Source organism: Chenopodium quinoa, unplaced genomic scaffold (assembly GCF_001683475.1).
Source record: "Chenopodium quinoa cultivar QQ74 unplaced genomic scaffold, ASM168347v1, whole genome shotgun sequence".
In the NCBI taxonomy this organism is placed as follows: Eukaryota; Viridiplantae; Streptophyta; class Magnoliopsida; order Caryophyllales; family Amaranthaceae; genus Chenopodium; species Chenopodium quinoa.
This window is the reverse complement of record NW_018745617.1, coordinates 4,056,248-4,082,104: the sequence shown is the minus strand read 5'-3', so window position 1 is coordinate 4,082,104 and position 25,857 is coordinate 4,056,248. Positions and strand designations below refer to the sequence as shown.

At 33.8% G+C, this 25,857-nt stretch overlaps 2 protein-coding genes and 1 long non-coding RNA gene across 4 annotated transcripts in view; 1 reads left to right on the top strand and 2 right to left on the bottom strand.

The window, feature by feature from the left end:
• LOC110716656 (FAD-linked sulfhydryl oxidase ERV1-like) overlaps nt 1-13,782 on the bottom strand; it is a 33,929-nt gene extending 20,147 nt beyond the window's left edge. The window contains exons 1-5 of one of the 2 annotated variants that reach the window (XM_021895303.1): nt 13,506-13,781; nt 12,139-12,179; nt 8,885-8,921; nt 8,611-8,658; nt 1,935-1,999 (exon numbers count right to left, since the gene is read on the bottom strand). In XM_021895303.1, coding sequence (XP_021750995.1) covers nt 1,935-1,999; nt 8,611-8,658; nt 8,885-8,921; nt 12,139-12,179; nt 13,506-13,691 — 377 coding nt within the window. In that variant the 5' untranslated portion in view covers nt 13,692-13,781. Of the gene's footprint in view, nt 1-1,934; nt 2,000-8,610; nt 8,659-8,884; nt 8,922-12,138; nt 12,180-13,505 lie in introns of both variants that reach the window. The other variant, XM_021895304.1, reaches the window with a different exon arrangement.
• Nucleotides 9,116-11,420, top strand: LOC110716658. Its single transcript, XR_002510554.1, has 3 exons — nt 9,116-9,402; nt 11,027-11,285; nt 11,384-11,420. It is a non-coding gene; the product is annotated as an uncharacterized LOC110716658 (long non-coding RNA).
• Nucleotides 13,783-17,504: 3,722 nt separating the features above from the next.
• Nucleotides 17,505-24,117, bottom strand: LOC110716625 (protein sym-1-like). The gene is made up of 4 exons (XM_021895272.1): nt 23,311-24,117; nt 21,598-21,826; nt 18,191-18,315; nt 17,505-17,999 (listed from the first exon to the last, which is right to left on the bottom strand). Exons 1-4 carry the CDS (start codon nt 23,713-23,715, stop codon nt 17,916-17,918), a joined length of 843 nt encoding a protein of 280 aa, XP_021750964.1. The 5' UTR covers nt 23,716-24,117; the 3' UTR covers nt 17,505-17,915.
• Between the last annotated feature and the right edge of the window lie 1,740 nt (nt 24,118-25,857).

Sequence of the window (25,857 nt, the reverse complement as noted above, 5' to 3'; positions counted from 1 at the left end):
AATGCTTTATTTTTTGATGATTTAAGAGGTTTTAAAGTAGTTTAGTATTGCTGTAAATTTATTTGCTTGGGTATTGATTTATTTCTCATTGTTTGGTTTGGGAGAGGACTTTGTAGAAGGCGACTTCTAGTTTTAAAGTGGCCGACCGAATTGTTTACAAAAGGTACGTACAAGTTACGAAACCTTGCTTGTAGGTGCATGTTTAAGGACGGATTGAGAACTTAGTATCATGTATAGGATTGACTGGGTTAAATCATTTGGTTATACATTGTGAATTTCAAATGATGTGCACTATTTTATAATGCAAGTATTATTTGTGCTCTAATTATGCAATGTGCACTTAGAGGCAAAGGTATGTGATTGGTGTAAAGATTAATTTATTACTCATTCATGATTATGCAAACAGGATGAGTAAAGGAAGAATTTTAGTCTTATAAGGTAGTAAAGGAATAAATAATAAATGTTGTTTGTCACTAATAAATCAAGAATTTAAATTGGGAATTTGCCTCGTTTGATTGAATTGTGTTTGGAATGTTTGTATTGTAATGCATATGAGTCATCACCAAGTCTAAGCCTGTAAATCACGTAAAGTGCAAGATGGATGAGCAATAAAACTCTGGATTGGTGCACATCGGGAGTAATGACAATCAGGGGTTGGGGTACATGGGGTATTAACCCGTGTACTTTTATCGAGGCTGTCTGATCTACGAGTCTCCTATTTCAAATATTATGTTTTTTTAAAACTAGGAGTTAGGTGAGATCTCATACTAACTACGGTCACGGAGTCGCGCCCTTGGTCGTTGGATGTTTATTGATGTTTCCAAAGGAGGCATGGGGTTTTTCTTTTATTGATGTTCCAAATGGGACATGGGTTGCACAACCTTGTCTATTGCTAAATCCAATGAAATAAATAAATGAGTTAGTTAATATCAACTAGTGAGGTCTTAATAAATTTGATAATTGAGTCTGTATTTAATGATGCTTATGCTTGATTATTAGTAGCATGTTAGGTATTTTCTTAATTTTATTTCGGAGTTTGTAGGTACTCAGCTTTGCTGATTGCGTGCTTTTGTGTGTCTTTCTTTGGTCATGGCCTTCGTCTTTCAATGACCCCGTGACAATCCAATTTTTACACTTGTAATATTGGGGTGCAGATTAACCACATGTTCTTACACATGCAGCATCGATTTCTAGATGGTGGGATCTTGAGTGGAGAGTTGGTTACTTTTTTATTTTATTTACTATTTACATTTAAAGCTATTTAAACTCAACTTTGCTTTCATACTATTTCGATTGGTTTCAGTTTTGAATAAGGGTCTTAAGGGTTCCAAGTTGTAAGATTTAATTTGGTTTTGAAACTTATTTTGTTTTAGTTTTTCCGCTGCAATTTTCTGAAAAAGCCTTAACGTTTGAACACGTGGCGGTAGCACGCCAGTAATTCTCTTGAAATTGTTCATGTTATTCACAGGTTTTTAAGAGAGAATTATTGGGGTGTTACACCACATGTAATAGAGTATTCTTTACAGCCCACCAGGTATTGGAGCAACTATTAGCTCAAGATATCGTTCTTTATCCTCCACAAAAAAAATTGACGAAAGGGGAAAAAAGACACATTTTCTCAAAAAAGTTATCAGGTGATACATACAAGTCTAGCCCATCCATAGAAAGATTTCTTATTTTCCATCATATGTGATGATATGCATGTTCCATATAGTAAATCCATCATTTACGATTTACTCCCAAGGTTGTTTTATAAATAAATCATTATGATTCCACTATCTCAAGTCCGATGAGTTTAGACAATTGTTTTGAGCATGTAACTGGTCTATAAATGAGCAGTTTCTTAAATCCACACTCTAAGGATTTCCACTATAAATTAGCGAAAACATGCACCACTATCACTTCATGGGCCTAGAAAGGAAATGAATGTGTACCTTAAAACTTCTTTAAAGTGATCTGCACATTCCTTGCATGGATACATCCGTGATAAAATTGTCATCTGCAAGCAGCATAGATTTTTATATTCTTAGGCCAATAGTCAGTGGGAGAACAAAAAATTACAATGGACAAGAAATAATATATAATTCATGCATAAATAACAGCCACTTTTTTTTTTGTTTTGGAATTGTTAATAAAAGTGATCACAAAACATTAAGTAGTAATATTTATTACTATGCCTAAGATATCCATCTAAAATGACTCATGGATGAGAGAAATCGGGAGGTAGAACTACCACCTATGATAATCTAGTGATATCATATTAAAAATTTATATTATATTAAAGAAGGATTTACCGAACAAAGGTAGTTAGAAACAATAACATAATAAAGACCAAGGATACCGTATTCACTAATCTCCCCATGAACTACAATTTAAAATGTTGTATAGTTGAATACTTTTGGACAATTTCAACAAGTGAGAATGGCATTGTTGTACCTAGAGTTGGCAATTCTTAACCTAATATGATCTCAAATTGAAATTACTAAATAGATCCTGAACCCTGCCACGATTTAACCCAACAAGCTAAGAAACACACACAATGCATGCATGTGCAATATAAGAAACCTATTAAGCTCTCTCTCTCTTCCTCTCTCTCTCTCTCTCTTCCTCTCTCTCGATGTAAATTAATTTTTAAAAATAAGATTGTTATACAAAAAAATAATAAAAAAAATTGAGAATAATAGGTTTTTTTATTAAAAAAATTAAAAAAAATCAAAAAAAAAAATTGAGAATAGTAGTTTATTTAAAAAAGAAAATTGTTAAGAAAGGGCATTTTAGGAAAGAGAAATTTATCACCCAAAACCCCTATGCTCTTTGTATACTACTTCCTTTGTTCTTTTTTACTTGACCTGTTTCTTTAATCACGCTTGTCAATGCAAAACTTTAACGATTAATAACTTTAATTCTCCATGATTAAAAAATATAAAATTATATATTATGATAGTACTTATTGAGGCGAATTCAAAATGATCCAACATAAATATGTTTTTCCTTACATATTATTCAAAAAACACGGTCAAATGAGGGGTGGTGAATAGTGTAAAAGTCAAAGCGGGTCAAGTAAAAAAGAACGGAGGAAGTATTATAAATTACGGCCTGTTCTCATTGACTGAACTGAACTTAACGTATTAATTAGTGATTTTTTACAACTGATTAGTGATCTTTGATTTTTTTATTATTATACATATGTGTATATACAAATATACTACCTCCGTTTATTATTACTTGCAACTTTTACTATTTTTGGTTGCTTCCTATTAGTTGCAACCTTTCCAAATATTTCCACTTATAGTAAGTGTTTTATGGTAAAATGTCAATATTACCCTTACTTAAAAAATTAAACATTCACTTAGAGAAATAGTTAAATCACATTAGAATGCTAATCTGATTCCACTCATATAACCACTCCCACCAAAAATTAAATCATTGCCCCACCTACCAAATTAAATGCGTTTGATTAAATCAACAATTCATCAGATATGATGAATTGATACCCTAGTTCTTGAATGTTCATCTTCATCAACTAAGTTTTTCTCTCTCCTCTCTTCCTCCTTGAACAACGCCCCCCACTCTCATTCTCTCTCCTCTAATTCTTTTTCTCTCTCCTCTTGAATAGATCTTGCATCCTTGTTTCTCCTCTCTTCCTCCTTCTTGAATGGATCTATCTCCTCTGCACCAAGCCCTTTTCGCGAGTAATGATGAAATTGAGCAGGGTTTCATAATGGCTCTCATCGATGCTTTTGAAGAACGGGCTATCTGGCCTAATTTGTTCTTTATGTCGGGTAAAGGTGGCGAAATTTTCAGCTAACGAACCTTCGCTGCGATTGGGTTAGTAATTAGATCTATTGAAGATGAGGAAGCCGCTCAGAAAATAACTCCGGTTGGCTCGAATATTGGGGAAGGGGAGGTGGAATCCGAACCTGTTGAGGTTGCCGGATTGCCTGGGTCGGGTTGTTCTTCACAGCAACTCAGTTCTATTTGTGAGAACAAAGCTGGTTCGACTTCGGATGATTCAAAAATAGTTGGATCTGTTTCTCAATTAGGGGCAAACACTGGTTTGGGTCGTGCTAGCACAACCAGACCTTCTAACTACCCTAAGATGGTTCATGTCTTCTCTCGTAGACGAATGAGAAGAATGTATAAGCTTGGTGCTAAGATACAACCAATTGAAGACGATGATGATGATAAACATGAGTCCCGCCCAATTGTTGGTGAATCTAATGATGCCCCTGAGAGTAAGCGAATGAAATTTGGCCTTCCTACTGATTGACAAGCTTTCGGTAAAAACTTCTGATCCATAAATTTTCGTTTTTTTTTTTTTAATTTCTATTTAAAAGTTTTAATGTACTTGATGATTGGTGAAGTGTTATTTGTGTGAATGACAATGGATGCCAGCAACACATGTTGCTGGCAGGGTGGTAGATTATGTTGTTGTTGCTGCTGTTATGATGTGATTATGCTGATGTTGCTATTGTTGGTTGATTTGGTTGATAGATGATTGGTGAAGTGCTGTTAGTGAATGAGTCCCTGCCATTGTTGTTGTTATGGTGTGATTATGATTGGTGAGGTGTTGTTGCTCTGATGATGTGATTATGATTTTTGAAGTGTTGTTGTTGTTGTTACGATGTGATTATGAGTCCCTGCCATTGTTGCTTATGCTATTTAAAATTTGCTTACACTTGAATGCATGTTGCCTCATGCCTAATGTATTGCATATAAGGGACTGTTATTGATGAATGATGTGTATGAGCAAATTTACATGTTGTTCTCGATGACAATATTTGAGAGAACACTCTGTTAGCAAGTCAGTATGTTGTGCATTGAGTCCCTCAACTGCTCCTATTTTTGTCCCTCCTTGTTGCCTATTCAGTCCCTTTTATGTGTATTTGTCCCTAGTGGAATGAGTCCCTAATTCAGATTATTATGCTCATTAGTAATCCACGTGATGAAGAGACTCAATTGATTAAAAGTGGTCCAAACTATGGGTTGCTCCAGTTTTTGTGTTGTGCACTAACTGTTGAGGTAACATGGTTTGGGCTTCTTTTTTTTGAGAAAAATGACACCCTCTGATGGATAATGCCCCTTTTGTTTTGTAAATGTGCATAAAAAAAACATGGCTTATATCATACAAATACTACTAAGAAGACTTCATACCAATTTCAAAGTAGCTACACCTTGAGTCCCTTCACAAAATGTCTTCTAACATGACTGCCATAGACAAAAAATTGCAACATACAAAAGTACACATAACCAAAGTTAATTAAAATAACTTACAAACCCATTATATCAACAAAATGTTGGTTATGTGTGGCAGTCCCTGTTTGCTACTGGCAGACCTTCTCTAATCTGCATCCACTTCTAGCTGACCCATCTGAGTTCCTTCCTGGTTCTGTTCTGATGAAAACGGTGTTGAGGTAGCTGACTGATTGGTTTATGAGGGCTTGGCTGACCTCCAATTGTTCTGGTAACAACCCAAGTCTTTGTAGTTTACGCTTCCCCATATGTGGAATCTTGTATTTGTTCCCTTCCTCTTGTTTGAGTATTTCAACCATACATGTTTGCAATGTTATCCAAGTGTACTTGTTGACTATTGGTGGAAATGCAACATAAGCCTCTTTGACCTTCTCTATCATTTCATCCAAGTTTGTGGGAAAAGATTGGTATTGTAAGGATTGAATAACTCTGAACAAACCCAAATCCAGCACATTTAGGTCAGGAGATTGTGCTGGTTGGAACACAATTCTGATGTTGAACCCCCCTTGAGTAGTGGATGCAATGAACTCTTCGTCATGTGGCACTTGATGTGGCCTAGCGTTATCCCATTGGATAACCACATCCTTTGGCATGTTTGCCGGCCATTTGCTTACAATGGTTGGTATCACATTGTTCAACAACATTTCCCTAATTGCTTCTCTGTTAATGTTTTGAATTGCCTTTGTTTCAATTGTTCCAGCTTCTCTATTTTTACTTTTTTTCTTTGCCTTTTGATGAAAAACAAAGGGAAATATTCCATATTTCCCATCATGAATCAAATGGCCTCGTGCATCATACAAGGGCTTTCCGATCATGCCCATGAACATGGCTTTTATCTTGAACCTTCTTGATTGATCTTCTTCCTTGGGCAGAAGATTAAAATCTTCTGGTTTTCGGGTTTATGTAAAACCACTTTTCATCAATATGAATCATATTGCTCATGGCTTCAAAGGTTGGATTTGTAGTGGTTGTTGCTGGTTGTATGTGTGACAAAACCCACCTAAGCCTTGCTATTTTGTGATCTGATGTTGGCTTGTTTGTACTAGTATGTGTTCTGAGAATTCCCTCTGTTTCAATTTGTGGAGGGTGACATGAGAAATTCCAAGTGCACTAGCATAACTTCTCTCAGTTGTTCTGAGGTATAATGGTACTGACCTTCTGTGTACTGCCTTGCTTTTGGTCCACACTTGCCTAATTTTTTGCTCTCGACGTCAATAACAATCCCTTCACTCAATTGCTTGCATATTTCTTGAAATAATCTTGTTGTTGTTGACTTGTGAATCCCAAAGTGCCTTGCAAATCTGGATAAAGTACCTCTTGGTAATGTGCCATTGTGCATAAGTGCTAGCATTTCATCCACAATCTGTCTTTTCTTTGCAATTCCAAGTTCAGGCCTTTTTGTTCGTACAATAGGCTCATGTTGGCCTTGTGCCATAAATTCTAACTCTGCATCAGAATCTGAATCTTCTTGCATTTCTTCATTTAGTAGTTGGTCTATGCTGAAAAACCCACCATCAATTTCCTCTGCTATATTTCTGGTTTTTTGTTTTTTTTTTTTTTTATTCTACATAATACAGGAGTAGAAGAAAGAGTTTTTTTTTGGATGATGTGCTGTAGTAGAAGAATGCTGCCAAAGCTCAGATGGAACAATGAAGGCCTTTTTTTTTTTCTTAGTAGTTGAAAAATATGGGTCTGTAATATTTTGGTGACTTAAATTAGTGAGGAAACATGGTGTGTAAATTTTTGGTGAACATTAGAAAGAAAAAGAGGGAGAAAAACTGAAATGAGTGGATGTATTTATATGCCCCTTTATTATTGAACCCATGCTTTTGTAATGGAGGGAAACTTTATATCCCAAAATGTCTGAAAAATAAGAAATTTTTAAAGGAGGCCAAAATTTAGGAAGCAAAAAGGAGGGAAAAGTAACCCCACCCAAAAAAATCCGGGACTCACTCCCTCCTTTTTTAGGGGTTAAGCTGGTCCCCCCACCTTCTCTCTCCACATTAGCACATGCATAACTTTTTACTAAACACAATTTGAAAATTTTGCCTTGGGGTCCGTGTTCACCCCCAAAGTTGCAAGTAATAATTAACGGAGGTAGTACATATTTAAATATTTAAGAAAAATATATTATATAATTAAAATATTTATGGAAAATTTAGTAATAACATAAAACCCCAGAACATTTTAAAAACATATACTATTTAATTAAAAAATAAAATTAGTTTAAGTTGTGTAGTACTCTCATTTTCTCAATGAGTTTAACAGTAAAAATGTGTATCAAAAAAATATAACCGTTTGAACAATGAATAGTATCAATATTATTATTATTATTATTATTATTATTATTATTATTATTATTATTTGGAAAAATTGCTTCCATTAATATGAATTTTGCCTCGTCCGTCCAAATTAATCTGTACTTTTGATTATTATCTATCACTCCCAACTTTAGGGGTAATTAATTTCTATTGCACCCAATCCAACCTGATATAGCAGGTTACCGATACACGTGTCAGCCTATCATTGGCTATAAAAAAAAAAACAAAAACCAAACCACCCATGCCCAGCCCGGAAAACACCACACCCCCACCCCTATCCCGCCGAAAAATCGGCCCCATCCCCAAAAACCCCTCCCCCGCTGCCGGAAACCGCCGCCGAGCCAACCCTTCCCTTCCCCCACCCCCGAAAACCCCTCCCCAGAAGCCCAGCCACTTGCGAAAACCCATCCCCACCCTCGAAAACCCCTCCCCAGCAGCCAGCCATGAAATCGGCCAAAAACCGCCAAAATCGGCGACAATCAGCCACGACATCGGCGACATTCAGCCACGATATTGGCCGGTTTAGGGTATTCGGCCCCAACGTCGGCATAAATATCATTTTATTATGCAGCATATCATTACTCATTGTTTTCTAATTATATTCGCTCGGAAGATGGGGGGAGGGAGAGGTGTAGCAAATTTGGTGACATTGGTGCAGGCAAAATCATTTAGATACACAGCTAAATATTGCCAAAGTAGGAGCATATCATTACTCGTGTTCCTATTTGCTCAAGGGTGGGAGGGGGAGAGTGGTTTATCAAAAAGAACCTCAAGTAATCATGGAATCAAATCAGTCATAATTTTCCCTCATGCACAGTATTTAACATTTCACTGCCTTTTTGTTTGTTCACCTACTGTGCTCAGAAACACCATATAGAAGCCAAGGGAGCAAAATAATAAAGACATGAAAGTACTATGTGGGTGTGATGGGGTCCAAAAACCAATAATTCAACCTCCTACAAATTCTCTTGAGCGATTCATTCATTAACATTCAAACAAATTCCAAATAGAACATGTGGAAGGCAATGCAACTTACCAGTTCTTTCACATCCTTCTTTTGCTGCCTAGTTGGGTGCTCTGGATACTAGAGAAAAAAAAAAATTGGAATTCATGTCACTCTACAGTGAAAGTAATAAATTCAAAAAAGCATATTACCTATTAACAGTTGATTACAATTCTTTTATTTGCTTAAGTAAGGGAAAAGATAAAAATAAAATGTCACCTTCCTTAGAACCTGTGAATCACGAAGAGAAAGTACAAGTGCACAGATAAAGAATTAAAGATGCTTGTCATGACAAGAAGAAGAGTACCTGAGCCGCAAGAGTGTGAAGAAATGTCCAGGTGGACCTTCCAATAGGGGTGTACAAAAACTGGACCGGACCTGAAACCGGACCTGAACCGACCTGATCCGGACCGGACCTGACCCGGACCTGTTGATTCAGGTCCGGTCCCGGTCCTTAAAAATCAAGGTTCCCGGTTCCGGTCCGGACCCGGTCTAAACCCGGGGTTTTCAGGTCCGGACCTGAAACCCGGAAAAATTGTATTTTTAAAAAAAAAAAAAATAAAAAAAATAAAAAAAAATTAAAATAATGCTTGACAGCTTGAGGCCTTGAGTGACGCTTGAATTCTCTTTCATTTCATTCTAACCCTAACAAACAACAGGCTGTCTCCCCCTCTCCCTCACGCAGTCACGCACTCACGCAAGTCTCAGCCCACCGCGGCAACGCCCACCGCCGACACCTCCTGCCTTCCTCACTCTCTCAGGCGAAGTCCAGGCGCCCACCGACCACCGCATGAGACAGCTACTGCGCGGATTTCGATTTCTCCGGTAAGTTATTTTTTTTTTAATGTAAATCTAAATTATCTAATTATGTTTGGGTATTTTGTATTCGAAATAATGAATTAAGTGTTAGAATTTATATGTTTATTCATGTTTCAATTGCTTATAATGATTATTTGATGTTTGCATGTTGAATTTCTTTTTTTACTTCAATGGTTTCGAATTTATGTTTTTTCTTTTTTGGTTTATTTTCGAATTTTAATAGAACAGGGAATAGAGCAAGATATTACATTGAATTTATTGTCTGTGATTTGATTTTGAGAGCTGAAGGAGTATGATAGAAGGGTAAAAGTAGTGAAATATAGGAGCTGGACAGATGAAAGAGAATACGAGGGTGGTAATTTAGAATTTGAAATCATGAAGTTTTTTTAGTATTGTTGATCTTGGACCTTGGATGTCAAACTAATTGCTGATACTAGGATATTGTTATGATCTTTCTGTAGTGTGTTGTTTATTTAATTGTAGTCTTAATCATCTGACTTTGATTTCCCATTTAGCATTCTAATTTTAAATCACATTATTCCAGGCAATCAATTTTAGTTACCTAGTTCATGTAATGATATAAAAATCGAGAGCAAGCATTTGGTTATTATTCACAGAAATAAAAGAGATTCCTTGTATACAGAGCTAGTAATTTGGGTAAGCAAATCATTAACTAAATTATATGTAAGATGGTGACATATTATGAAAATGGACCAGACCGGGTTGATTCATGAGTTTCGTGTCTAGTTTATCTCAGTGACTTCGCATAGGATTTAAGCCTTGTTGCCGTGTTGGGTGACATATTGCCATTTTCATGCATCATAATTCATAAGTAGCTAAAATGTGTTGCACCAATTGAATTGCTTATTTTTGGCAATCAAATTTTAAACTTACTTAGATGAAATAAATTCTTTGGTGTTAGAGGAGAGTTTTAGATTGTAATGATTACGTGATTTTCATTCTCTTTTTTTTTTTTTTTTTTTTTTTCTTTATAGAAGGTTGGCAGAGAACAAGAGGTGGGAATAATTCTTCCTCTTGTTGCTCCAATGGGCAAAGACTCAGAAGGGTACGTAGTTGTCTATATGAAGTAGTTTACAACTAAGGCCACTCGATCTCATTGACTATCCAGCCTAGTTATTACCTTTGTGGCAATAGGTGCAGATAAGGAGCCTTAACTAGATTGCAAAAGTTTTGAGTTGAATCAGGACATCTTGATGACTGTCATATACCTCATGTTTTGTTTTTCAGTAATTGACAATTTTAATACAGATTAGGATATAAGTAATACTCTAATGCTTAAATGGCATAATCATAACTAGTACATTATATTCTATTTGGTACTTTGTTATTTTGTATGTGGATGTTATCCATCTGATAGGTACATTTTATGATTTCTGAATTCTTTTGACATTCTTGTGCAAATGGGGGTGTTCCTCTTAAGTTCTAAGTGCCGCTACCAAAGGTTGTTTGCAGTTGTTTGTTATCAACAATATCCTACAAGTTTTTTGTTTGCAGTTGTTTGTTATCAACAATATCCTACAAGTTTTTTGTTTGCAGTTGTTTGTTATCAACAATATCCTACAAGTTTTTTGTTTGCAGTTGTTTGTTATTTTTGTTTTTATTCTTGCAGGGAGTGAAGGAAGTCAAGGAACCACGGATTCTTATTCTTGCAATGTAAGTTGCTCTTAAATTTTTTTTATAAAATGGTATGTGTATATAATTGTTACTTTAAAATTACTTATATTGTATATAATTATATTGTAGATGGAGAGCTCTCAATCCAAACGGTCTGCTTCTTTTTCTGAACAAACGTCACAGCCACGTCGGAATCTGCTTTTAGTACGGGAGGTCGTACTCTAGATCCATTTCGGAGTTCTTTGACTCCTAAGGTAATGCATCGTTATCTTTTTATTTTATAAAATCAAGTTTGTTTATATCTTAATATGACTTTGTTTATACATATTTGTGTAATATTTTTGTATTGAAGATGGTTCAAGCGTTACTTTGCACACAAGATTGGCTTAGAGCTAAGGAAGTGCCAATTGTTGATGTGGAAGAAAATTTGAAAGAGTTAGAGGAAATAGAGAAAGGTAGTAATAATTTTATGTATTTGAAATTTTGTTACACCAAATTTATTATTTCATTGTTATCAATCATTAATATATTCTATATTGTATTTTATTTAGAGGTGCAACGTGGTGAATCTAACGATGTAGACGATGAAGTTGTTTTCGTGGACTCATTAGTGTGAATCACGCGATCAAAGGGAAAACAACTCGTTGGAGAATTTATGTATTCCTAGTACTTGAGAGTTGAGAGTTGAGACTTAAGAGAATTTATGTAATTTAATGACTTTTCGTGGACTTATTTGTATTTTCGGTGGACTCATTTGTATTTTTGGTGTTTGAGAATCGGGACTTTATAGACTTTATGTAGTTTTGTAATTGATAATTTTGGTTTGTATGTAATTATTAAATTATGCAACAGGTCTAAAAATCACAAAACAGGTCCATATGCAGGTCCAACAGGTTTTGTATTAAAAAAAAAAAAAAACGAAAAAGACACAAAACAGGTCCATTCAGGTCCAAACCCGGACCGGACCTGATTTTTCAGGTCTGGCCCGGAACCGGACCTGTTAATTCAGGTCCGGTCCCCGGTCCTCATAATTACCCAATTCAGGTCCCCGGTCCAAACAGGTCCGGTCCAGGTCCGGTCCGGTTTTGGACCGGTGTACACCCCTACCTTCCAAGATCCTCCTTCGTTACTGGCTGAGAGGCTTTACCCTATATTAAAGGAGTCAAACCAAACCTAAGAGGAAAGCAATGGGCTTCAGCATTAAAAATAAGCAAACATTGCTTAACATGACCAATGCAATCCACCAAGTCTTAAGCATGCATATGCCTTAAGGTGTTCAAAGGATAAGCAACTTACAAAGAAAGTGACCGATAAAAATACATATAATGGCTTTTCTTTTTTTTTTTTTAATATTTGTTCTCCGTTTTGAAAATGCAAGGAAATAAGAAGTCTAGGATTGCCTTCTCTTAAGGTAGAAAGCTAGCTAATGTAAAAGTACATAATGATATGTTCATTCCCAAATGATATAGACCTTGATAAGGCAAGAAAATGGGACAAAAGATGAATCCACTTGGTTTCAGACTAGGTACAACACAAAGAAACTATTTTCTTTCGTTTTCACAACCAAATAAACTGTTCAGAAGGCCTACAAGAAGATCAAAAAACAAGGGATTGTATAAAAAAATTATGTACAAAAAAAAAAAAAAACAAGAGCATCCTTGAGTGCCGAAGGCATCCTAGGGGTGATCTCATAGTTCCTATGGGATGGAGAAGATGGGTTCGGTCCATGGATTATCCTTCCTTTTGCCGCATTTACTCAAAGGGCTGAAAGGGAGATAGTGAAAATATTTGGTTGTGAATGAGCAAGATATTGAGGAATTGACTAAATCCCTATCAACGAATTCCTAAAATTTCAAAGGATGTCAGCAACCCAATCAGCTTCTTTATATACACGACATATGCTGATTTACATTAAAAGGAGTCTGTGAGGTGACACAGTTTTTTCACATTGAATCAAAGATAGACAATTCAACCCTTTCTAAAATCTCACTAACCAAAACAATAGGCAATGCAACAGACCAAATGAATTTCGGCTACATGCAACTTTTTTGATGCCACTAACAATGTGGCCATGTGGGTTCATCCAAACTCCAGAACATCTTCAAACTCTGAAATCAATCTGCTCATTGCTTCCAAGATGGCACAACACATCCATACCTTCCTAATGTAACACATACATAGCATAATTCAAATTCCAATTGATTTTCAGAATTTAGTTTCCTCAATACCTTAATTCCAAATAAATCCCAATACCAAAATTCACTAAAATTCGCAATGCACACAATAACCCCAGCTACTATATTCTCGAAATACAAATAGTAGATGAAGTTTAACACACAAAATTCGAAGTTAGGAGAGCATTTAACAAATGGGTAATTGAATTTGACAAAAGGGTATAACATAATCGTAAAAATCAGATCATAAACAAAGTTTCAAATTGAAATAATAATCTAATAAAATAAAGGGAAAAATACCTTAGCGGAAATGTCAGTAGGGTATGATGAATTTGGCTTATTGGAAGGGGATAGAGAAAGAAGAGGCTTTTCATTGGAAGGTGAAGGGTGAATAGCTAAGCCAGTGAAGGAGAAAAGTTGGGTTTGAATAGAATTTGAAATTCTTTGGAAGGTTTTGAAGATGGGTTCTAACGGATTCTCAGACATGGGTGGAGAGACAGAGGAAGTAAGTCTGAAGACTGAAGAGGGTGAACCAAAATCAGAACTCTAGTCTTCTGTGGTTTAAGATGGAAACCGCGTTCAATTATTTTGATAAACAAAATTTGTTTTTAAATGACAAAATAGTAAATGAAAAAACCTAAATATTTAGAGATCTAGTCAACATGGCATTTTTGTAAATTTATTAAAGACAATGCGAGTATGCGACCTATACTTAATAAAGGGTTGTTAGTTTATTAAAAATTTTGTTATTTATGTTTATCACGATGATAAACTTGTATTTTCTCTACACATGAATTTATGACCCATAAACAAATTATGTTTATCACTTTATCATAATGATAAACTTGTATTTTCTCAACATTTCGTATATGATATGAATTTATGACCCAACATCGCCTGATTCGAAGATTTTTTTTTTTATCTACTAGTTTGTGCCTCGTGCGATGCCCTCGTTGTTTATAGACTTTTAAGATAGAATTATATTATAATTCAATTTGATTAAAAATAAAATTTTAAATTAACTTTTTTTGCTACAAAGTTGATGAGTGACATTTATGTCACTCTTATGGGTAGTATTTAGGTCTTTTTCCTCTTATTTTTCTTAGGTTTTTCCACCTCATTATCCTCTTATGGCTTCTTTTTGTGTTGATGAAAAGTAATGCTTATTTTGATAATCTTTATGCATTATTTTATCATCCCCATGCTCTCGTGAACTTTGGTATCTTCTGCAGGTTCCGTGACGGTCCTATGCACGGTGGGAGGCCCCTTGGCCAAGTATGGAAGCCATGGACAAAGGCAAGAGGAGCAAAAGGGAAGGAGAGGAAGCAAGAAAAGGAAGTGCAAGAGGAGGTGTGGCCGAACCTCTGAAAGGTCCGGTCGAACCTTGGTGTGGTCAAACTTTTGAAAAGTTTGACCGAACCTCCAGGGTGCAGTGAAGGCAGTGTCAAACCAGTTTTCAGCAATTTTGCAGGAGAGGTCGAACCTCAAAAGTTCGACCAAACAAGGATCAGGGAGGTTCGACCGAACCTACACAGGGTTCGACCGAACCTACCCTGAGTCCGACCGAACCTACCCAGAGTTCGGTCGGACCTTTTCCCGATCTCAGCCAATTTTGTACGGACTATTTAAGGTCCTTTTGAGATCGTTTTAAAAAAAAAAAGGAGAAGGAGGACAGTAGCCTAGTTTTCAGAAACCTCTCTTAGTTTGAAACATTCCTTAGGATTAATTTAGCTTAGTTTTCATCAAATCAAATCATTGTATTAGTGAAATTCAAGAATTATTCTCAAAGTTTGGCAATTTGTATTCAACATTTGAAGCTTCAATTAGTAATTTTTCCAACCTTCTTCCTTTTAATTTCAAATTTTATTTGGTATTTGCATGTTATTTAAATCTTCTTAGTTCTTGGTAATTTGTTATTGGATGATAGTTATTTCAATTGTTAACCACTTTTCCCCAATTATTAAAGTATTTAGAACCCTAATTCTTGATTGCATGTTGATAAACATGAGTTGTGAGTAGTTTTCTTGCTAGGGGTTGGGTGAAGCTCGACCTTTTGGGTTAACTATGCAAATGTGGGAGAAGCATTGATGTTTGTATTGCAATTAAATTGATTATATGAGATTTCTTGTTAGTTCCTCATGATAGGTTTAGCTACCCTTGACTAAGGAGCTTGATAGTATGATATGCCTAATTTGACATGGAAGTGTAAATTGAGTACGTCATTACTTATTGTAATTTGATTATGTATCATCTATTGCTAAACTAATGAGGAATCTAAGTTTAGTAGTGTGAGTTGTTTTCTAATTGCATGAGGTTGATTTTACATATAGTCCTTGCTATATCTTGTCTATTTTACTCCCCGTTTGCCTATTTGCCTTGGTTGAGTGGATCTCATTCCCTAGTATCTTTAATTCATTGATTTAGAACCATAGTTTGTTTGTCTTCTTGACGAACTCCAATTCACCAATTGACTTCGAGTTAGCTTAAGTGTAAAGATCTTTGGCAATCATATCCTGTTCCTTGTGGACCGAACTCTTACTTGTCATTATGCTTGGTTTGTAAGGTGTTTGTTAATAAATGTGTTTGATTGAGTGTGGAATGTACGACCGTTCTAACGCCCATCAAAAGTCTATCTATATTTATCTAACGTGGTACGACACTTGGCGAAAAGTTAAAATGATACTACGTATATTAATGTTAGAATAAGTATATGATGTTGGTTTGTGGCCTAATTATAAGTTTTTTATTATTTGGTATTTTATTGAAAATAAAATTCTAAACTAACCATCTTATTTTAAAATTCTATCCTAATTTGAATGAAAATAAAATTTTTAACTAACTTTTTTATCTTATAAAGTTTATCTAAATCTATCTAAGGTGGCGCGACACTTGGCAATTGTTATCTTATAAAGTCTATTTAAATCTATCCAAGGTGGCACGACACTTGGTAAAAAGTTGGAATGTCAAGTGTTGCTATTTCGTAACTTGGCTAAAAATTTAACTTTATATATTAGTTATATGATATATAAAATTATAAAAAATTGAAATTGAATTCAAATTCCATAATTTTTTCATTCACCTATACTTCACTTATCAAAACTTACATGAATTTATATAAACATAATAACCTTTTTAAAACTTATTCCCTCCGTCTTCAATTGTTTTCCCTATAGAAATATCAAATATGTCACCTTATTAAGTTTTGATTGAGTAGAATTAACTAGAGAGAAAAGTGGTGGGACCTAAAAAAAATTGTGAGAGTAAAGTGGTAGTCCTTGTGTACTTTAATATTATAAAGCAATCTTAAATGGATGACTTTAATAGGAAATTGGGTCAAACAAAAAGCAATCTTTAATGGATGACTCCCTCAGTCCCCTTTTGTTTGCTCCATGATACAAAAAAGTGGTGGGGTTAGTATAGTAATTGTGAGATAAAAGGTTTGATCCCTACAACCAAAAGTAGTATGAGGTAAACTTAAAGGGACTGACTAAAAAGAAAAATGGGACAAATATAAAAGGACATAGATACTAGTGAGTAACCCCTATTAAAACTTATCTTATCTAATTTTTTTTTTTTTTTGAATTTCCTAAAATAAGGTGAAGGATTTATACATTCTCATTGCTACCCACCCATTGTAGATGGGTAGGGCTTATACATGATAAATGAACTTAGATACCTAAATGCATTTATGAGATAATTTGCCAATGCAATTTATTAAGTGTGTGTTATCCCATCATATGTTGTTTAGCAATGAAATGTATCCATGCATTTATGTGATAATTTGTCTCTATGATTTTAAGTTGTGATAAGTTGATTATCTTTATACCAATACCAAATGATGATTTGTTTGCATACATGGTTGCATTAATCAACATGCCTACAACCCTACAACAAGCATGGGATATTTGTCATCCTCAACTGCTCTCCCTTGAGATTATATGTGAGCTAGGAGAATTATATATTATTGGTCAAAATTTTGATGAAATTATATATTATTGGTTAAAATTATTGGTCAGAATTACATACTGAGAATTATATATTATTGGTCAAAATTTCGCACTAACATAAAAGTGTCTGTCAGATTAGGACATTTTAAAACAGATAATATGATTAAAGAAGTATAATCATATAAAATGTTGTTAGATTCATCTCACTTTTTACTTTCATAACATTAATTTTTAATAAATTTGATATCATTAAATGTGTTAATAATCAAAATAATATATAGCATATTGAATTATCGACAATCATGATATAGAAGTGCTGCAGGTAAAGAAATACAAGGAAACATATGACATGATAAGGAAAAGAGAAATATAGGCCCAAACAAAATTAACATTATTTACAAAATGCCATGTTATACAATTCCCTTATGCATCACTGTAACGCAATAAGACTTCCCTGATTTTGACCCCCATTCAGCCATTCTGCATAATTTAAGTCGGCATAACATCCAAAAAAATTACAGCAAATTAACATACTACACAAGATATCAAAGACTTAAAATAGTAGTAACAAAATTTTCTAATAGTAGTATATCTGAAATATATTACAAAAATTAACCAGCCAACCACGGTCAACTGAATAGGCAAGGAAGCTGGTTTAGTTGCTATAAGAGATGAAGGTAATGGACAGACTTGTAATCCATTATCAAATAGTTGATAAAATTGTTCCAGAAAGCCATCTAGCTCCTGAATGAAAATTGCATCATCAAGCCACACTCGGTTTTTCCAAACTTGCCATATATGTCATATAAATAGTCCACAGATAAGAAAATGAATTGCTCGCTAGCGGCTGCAAAAACAACACTAAATTAGAAACAGATAAAAACACAGCCTTAGTGGTCATGAACTTGCTTAATGAATTGCTTGAATTACCCTCCCCTACTGCCCCTTAGCCCCCCGTTGATATTCTAGATAATAAAAGATAAAGCACTGATTAAAGAACACTTTAACATCCATCACAAACAAGCTAATGACTGTTACCTGTAAGTGAACAGGAACAAATCTGAATGTGATGAAATCACAAATTGGCCAATACATGACACCATTTAGCATTGTTGGAAGTAAATCCCGCTTCAATCTCGCAAAAATTTCCATGGAATCTTCACCTGAAATAATAGCGAGGGAGAATGTAAAGATAGTGAAGAGAGTCGTTCATATTCATCCCCAACACACTCAAAGAATCTGAGAGGAAATTTGTAATACAATAAAAACCAGCCAATCAATGCATATTTCCGTTGAATTCTCAGATAATTTCATCAAAGCAAAACTGTACAAGCATTAATTACCATGGAGCATACCCATTAAACACCAAAGACAAATACGGCAAGGATCACAACAAAGCACCAAACAAAAAGATAGGTAATTGACAATTTGTGCTTTAACTGATTTACTAGCTCCACAATCCAAATCTCTCCCTTTCACTATTACTTCAATTTTTTAATGCAGCAGAGTAAAATTTCCATAGTAAAAATGGCAAACTAAATTTGCAGAACGGAAATGACTTGAAAAGATAACCCTTCTCCAACAGTCCAACCTTTCCTCCAAATAGATAAGCTAGACACACAGTTGAAGCTGAAAAAGATTTTCCCCAGTCCATATATACATTCAGCAGCTATCCAGGTAATAGTCCCTCCAACATGACCAACAACATTTGTCCAAAGGCCTTTATTTAGCAACGTTTTTAGGCTTCACACAGATGTATACCTCCATAACCACTATAATGACAACAGTGGCTTCACAAGAATCAAAAAGTAGCTTTCTAATAATAATCAACAGCCCAGACAGCTTGAGATATGCATTTCCTCAAATTACAGCTAAGTGTTTGTTTTGCAAACAACAAACATGGAGAAAGTGAAATTCATAGGAATTAACACAGATTGGGTAGTTATATATTGACCAAAATGAGTAAATTGGAGGATGTGGAAATTTATGGCAAAACATGAGAATTAGTCAACAAAGCCCCCACCACAATCAATCATAATTGATGAGAATTTCAAATTCTCATGCTGTCAACCAAACAATATAAGGAAACTCCTAGAAATTTAATAAGAGAAATAATTACCCATGAAATCCATCCCATCAGAAATTGCATTTCATGGGAAGTTATTCCCTTACTAAATTACTAAGAACTTCTTAACTTACTTGGTTAACAACATGAGAACTTCAAAATTCCCATGTTGTCAACCAAACAAGTTGAGGAAACTCCTAGAAATTTAATTAGAGAAATAACAACCCGTGAAATACATCCCATAAGAATTGCATTTCATGGGAAGTTATTCCCTAACTAAATTACTAAGAACTTCTTTAACTTATATGGTTAACAACATGAGACTTTGAAATTCCCATGAATTTAGATGGACGAGGAAGGGATAAGTAATTTATTCCCCATGTTTTGTAGGAAATATTTGATAACCACTTGCTTCATTTTATTTTTTCTGTCAAGTGTCAACCACGCAGTTACCCAATCTATCAATTCCCATAAATTTTCATTGCTTCCATTTGCTGTTGTCAACCAAACAAGAACTATTTCATATGTTAGTATCATATTGTGGTCCTTTCTTAGACACAATGTTACTTGGACAAGAGTACAAATCAGATACAGGTGTCTGAAACAAATAATTTAGATAATTAGGATACGAACACTGCCCAAAATTCAGACACGTGATTGGAGATACAAGAATACAACCATTTATGAAAAATTTATACAAAAGTATTTAACATTTATATTCATGTATTTCATTTACATACTAATTCATACACAAGTTTGTGTTTCAGTGTCTGCAAAGTAACTTAGTAAGAACTAAGAAGCAGAAAAAAAGAGTTTGTTAGTAAAAAATATAGCTCAATAGGAAACCCAAAATAATGGTGACTGACCTCAAACCCAAGCAGTAAATGAGCTGCAGTCAGCCCAAAAAAAACAGAGATAATGCATGCAAAGAATGATCCATCAAAATAAATTAAAAAGAAAAAGAAAATAATCGAGCACATGCAACAAAGAAGACAACAAAAACTCCAGCCATCACAATCGGTTCCTCTCCCTGTCAGCCCCTCCAATATCTTTCTTCTTACAGTAACTTTCAACTTCAATTGTCAGCATAGGGACATTTCCACCAATTCTAGATCTGAAAACTTTCAACCTTATCGTGTTATTTGAAGTCTTGAAGACCAATTTTCACCCAGATATCCCCCCTTAGTCCTTTTCTTTGATTCATGGTTAGAACAGAAAACCATTTCTGAGTACAAAAGCCGCACCCACCGTGTGTTTTGTGCTTGGATCTGGGTTGGGTTGTATCAAAACCAATACTCTGGCAAATATCCCTTGTCCGAGTAACATAGCCTAGACTTCATTTCTGTGACTAATTTCATAAGGGGGTGTTTGGCAAGACATTTGGAATGGAGTAGAACCCATTTCAATGGTTTGTTAAACATTTTTTACCATGGTACCTCATATAATAAGTATCTAACTTCATTACAACCCCCTTCAATGGAGTTCAATCTCATACCCACCTTATCCCCTAAGTTTATAAATCCATTCCACTTTAGATACAAACCCTAACTAAATAAATATCTTTTAGTTTAAACCAAAAAAATTTGGCATGATGTTGGGTTCCCAATCTATACCACTTTGGTATGGGTTCCTAATCCATTCATTCTAGTTTTTTTTTGAATAATCCATTCATTCTAGTTTGCTGAACCAAACGACCCTAATTTAAAAGAGTAGTGATTGTGTTCTAACAAGTTACGCCAAACAGCTGAAAATATGTAGACAACTTAGTTATTAAAGAGGATATCATGCTGCAGCCTGCACAATTTGAAATTAATGCTTTGATTGTGTGCAGTAATGAGAAGGCCACATTAATTACTTTGACATGGGTATCAAATGAAGTATGTCAGTTAATGAACTTTCAAACTTAAAACTCATAGAATGCTCCAGCCACTGGCATGTCTTATCAACGTGGCAGAAGCATGAGTTGAAAACTTGAAACTCACTTGAAAGACCTAAAATATAGTTTATAACTAAGTAAACAACAAGCTGCATAGTGCATACACAAAAGCTAAACAAAAAAGTCTCAACTCTTTCATGCACCAATACTGCTATTCAAATTGACACTATTTGTTTATCTCCTTCAGCTGTTGCTACAGCAAAATGCCATCAGAACTATGTTTTAATCTTAACATATATACCCTAAGTAAGCATGTAGCTCCAGCCCATACTAATCATGCTGTCTCTACTGCAAGTTTCAAGCAATTATTGAGTAATAAGATTGGCAATTAAGCTAGTACTCTCCCCTATTTCTTGACCTGCATTGCTTGCATGAAAGTGCAAAATATTTGACAGCATCACACAGTTATATATTGTAAAATAGTGGGATTTAAAAATTCCCTACCTTGCAGAGCAGCATTCATCGAGAAGAAAGTAACGGTCATAGTTGGTCCATAAACTGTCTGCCCCAATACCATTTTCTTCACTGTTGTCAGTAAACCTGTTCCTGGAAGAATTCTTGACATAAAATTGAACCAATAATGCAACGTTGGACCTAAAATCACCCCTCCATATCCAGCCATGCGTAGCGTCCTAATCAAGTCATACGACTCAGAAGATTGCAATGCAATAGTCTGTCATAAACCAGTCACGCCATATTAATATATACATGCCATGATATGGAGTGCAATTCAATAAGAAAAGAATTAAGGAAATCAAGGATAGATTAACTTTCTAATTGACTCACGAAATACATAAGAATAGGATATCAAAAGGTAATAGACTGACGTGGGGTATTTGTAAGGAGATTCAAGTCATGATGATCATGACATTTTCTTTTCATATAGAATATATTTTTTATTCATGGTAAATGCATGTTTTCTTCCTTTTTCTTTATTTACAACTTTTTATTCGTAGATTCTAGAGACAAAAGATGTCAAGTGAGATATATTTCAGATATATCTTATAATTGTCCACAAAAATAAGATAAAGATATACTCCACCTGACATATCCAAGATGTATCAGGCAGATGTGTGTTGGTGGCCAATAAGTGCCAGATGCGAGACATGCCACTTACATAGTTTGTAATTGCAAACTAAGCTGGTAATCTACATAAAACCAAAGAATCATCTAAGAAATTGCAAGCCATATGAAATTTCCAAACAAAATAGCATTTTGTACAGTGTTTGCATTTCCTAACCTTAGTCATGTTCATAAGTATACTCTAAAACACCTTGGTGCACTTTGAGCCTTTTTATACAATGGTTCCATACTTATATTCCCTTTTAATCCACCCAAGAACCAACCCAGTCCACCAACTATCTTCATACCTTTCTTCGGCAAAGAAATTAGCACAAAATAAATCTTGACAAGCCATGTTAATACCATGGTACACACATGAACATGAATAAGGTTAAATTTCCCATCCTAACCCCGAAACAACTGTACATGACTTTATAAGATAACTAATCACCACCATTAGTTTGACCCCTTTTGTTTGACAAAAACCTAAGATGTTCTACAAGTTAATGCGCATCGATATCGTCCAAATTTATAAGCTCAATTGCCTCAATATTCCTTTCTCCGTGTCCAAGTATGCATATTCTAAAAAACAAAGCAAAGATAACCTATTTTTCCCAAGCAAATTAACTCTTTAACCCATGTTAGCTAAAATATTGTATCTCAGCTAACTTTAGTTAGGTGAATTCTTGAAGGTTGGTCGCCAAAACCTGGGATAGAAATCCCGTCTACATTATTGTCCATTACAACACTCAATACTCCAAATTCTCACAATTTCCTATAACAAGTTTCTAACTTCATAAAACCACTCATTTCCTAAAGTAATAATAATAATAGAATAAAAATCCCACTTTTTCAACAAACAACAGTCAAAATCTTTCATAGATTCTTTACTCTATAAAATAAAAACAATACCAAAAACTTCCCTAATTTATATCAAACCCCCATTAATTTTCTTTAGAAGTTGACATTTTTCCAATACAATAACAATCAAATTCATACCATTTTCTTCCCAGCATAATCCCAAATCAGGCATGTCACAATTCAAAAACTCAATCAACCAAAAAATATTAAAATTAAAGAAAATGAAAGTAATACCTGAGAAGTCAAATCAGCAGCAATGTAAATAAGAGAAGAAGTAACACTTTTAGTAAGAACAGGGCGAGACTTAATCAACCCTAAATACCACCCAACAAACCCAAACTTCGATAAAACCGACGATTTTGTCGACGTTGAAGAAGATACCGACGGCCTAAACAAAAATGGCGGCGCCGGAACCTCGACTTCTTTGACTGATTTTCTGAAAAAATTAGAGAATCTGGAGTAATACTTTACATTCTGCTGTTGTTGCAACAATTGTTTCAATTGATTATGATTATAATTATGACAAATTTGAGAACCAATTTGTTTGGAATTATTGTAGAAATTATTATGTTTGATTTGATTAGAGTAATAATGGCGGAAATTAGCACTACTTTGACTGCGTAATAAAGCAATCGCCATTTTTCTGCGAAAAAAAAGGGGGTTATTTGGTTGGTTAAGAAGGGTTTGGAGTTAGAAGGAATAATGAAGGTTTTTATTTTGGGTGGTTTTTGATTTTTTTTATTATAATGAATGAAGAGGAGGAAAGAAGGAAGGTGGGGCTAGTTTGTGGCAGAAAGGTGTGAGTTTATGTGGTGACGAAGGTTGGTTGATTGAGTTACAAGTGTGATTTGGGAAAAACGTAAGGGTTTTTGTTTAGGGGTTTGTCAGCATTTCCGGATTATTTGGAGTTGGACCGACCTTCATGTTATTTTTGATGGAAGTCTTCATACCAGCCATTTAAGACCTGTTCTGTTTTAGTTCCTATTTTTCTTCTCACATAAATAATTTAATTTAGTTTAATTTCTAACCAGATATAAGTCCGTGCGATGCACGGTTTTTAAATATTTCATTTTGTATATTTTTTTTGTAATTTCTTAATATTTTTTGTTTTTATTTTCTATTCTATTATTTTAACATTAATTTACGGTAAAATATTTTGTTAAGTTTTAAATTATTCTTATTTAAATTTTACGTATATAGAACTTGAATTTATAAATTGAAATAAATATTATCTCATTCATCGGATAGTTAGATAAAATCATTAAATCAAAATATATTTTTTAATTTCTAATTATTTGTTAAAATAATATAAATCCTAATGTAAAAGATAATATAAAAGATAATTTTTTTTTCAATTCTCAAATTTCATTTGTTAATTTTTTCTTAAATGGCGACTGGAAATTTAAATTCTAAATTAATATATAAATCTAATTTTTCATTGGTCGAAATATTACTTTTGCTTATGTGGCGTGCGATGCACGAATTTTTATATACATTTTGTATATAAATATTTTTTTGGTGATCTCCTAATTTTTTTCTTGCATTATAAGTTTTAAAATTTTGTATGAAAATATCATATCATTAGATAATTACATAATACCATTAACGTCAAATGATAATTTATATTTTTTAAATATCAAAATATATTTTTTAGTTTTTTAAATAATATAAATCCTAATATCTAAAGATAATTTTTAGTTTTGTAACAAATAAAAATGATAAAATTTAGTGTTCTTAAATAATTAAAATCTTAATAAATTACTATTCGTCGTTTTTACCTACGTGACAAAAATTTAAAATTTTATTCGTCACTTTTGTTTAGGTGGCGAGTGATTTTTTTAATTCTAAAATAAAATAGAAATCTATTTTTTAATTGGTCGAAAATATACCTTTTCTTATGTGGCGCTCCCAATGCTCTCCTAAAATGCCTACTTTATTTATATATATACTAGATGTAAGCCCGTGCGATGCACTGTTCTAATGAATCATTTTATTTAATTAAAAATTTTGTATATTTATGAAGATCATTCATTAAATATATGGATAAAATTCCTAATATCATAAGATAATTTTAATTTTAACACTAAAGTTATCTTTTGTTGTTTTATTTATTTTACGTGACACTTGAATTTAAAATTTCAAACCTTATTCACTAATTTGCTTATGTGACAATTTAAATTTTTAATTCAAAAAAGAAATGACAAATCTCATTTTTTATTGATCAAAATAAGTCTTTTGCCTATGCGTTTATTTAATATACTCGCTCTGTTTAAAATGTAAGTCTCATTTATAACTGGTTAACTATTAAAAATTATGGGAAATCAATCATATAAGATTTAGTTTTATTCGTCTTGATGAGTACATTATTAAAATCGAACTTTTATAATATTTGTTAGGGAGGGATTAAAGATACGTAGTATTTTCCATCAAAAAGTTTAGTTTTTTTATTTAAATTTTAATTATTCTCTATTAGTAAAACCAAACTTTTACAATATTTTCTAGAGAGAGATTAAAGACATTTGCGATTAAAAATTTGCATGTAAAAAAAGATAATTATTACTTTTTTTTTTAGAAAAGATAATTATTGGTTTTTTAAAAAGTAATTTAAATTTTAATTATTCAATACCTATGTGTCAAAATTCTTAAATCCTATTCGTCACTTTTGCTTAGGTGGCGAGTAAATTTTTTAATTCTAAAATAAATTATTAATCTAATTTTTCATTGGTCGAAATAATACCTTTTCTTATGTGGCGCGCCAAATGCTCTCGAAAAATGCCTACT

Bases quoted from the DNA above. Each gene is read 5' to 3' on its own strand.
- LOC110716625 (XM_021895272.1), bottom strand. From the start codon at position 23,715: ATGGCGATTGCTTTATTACGCAGTCAAAGTAGTGCTAATTTCCGCCAT. The intron at 21,827-23,310 runs GTATTACTTTCA...GGTTTATGACAG, and splicing joins CTGCTGATTTGACTTCTCAG to ACTATTGCATTGCAATCTTC. The intron at 18,316-21,597 runs GTAGGGAATTTT...CTATTATTTCAG, and splicing joins GATGAATGCTGCTCTGCAAG to GTGAAGATTCCATGGAAATT.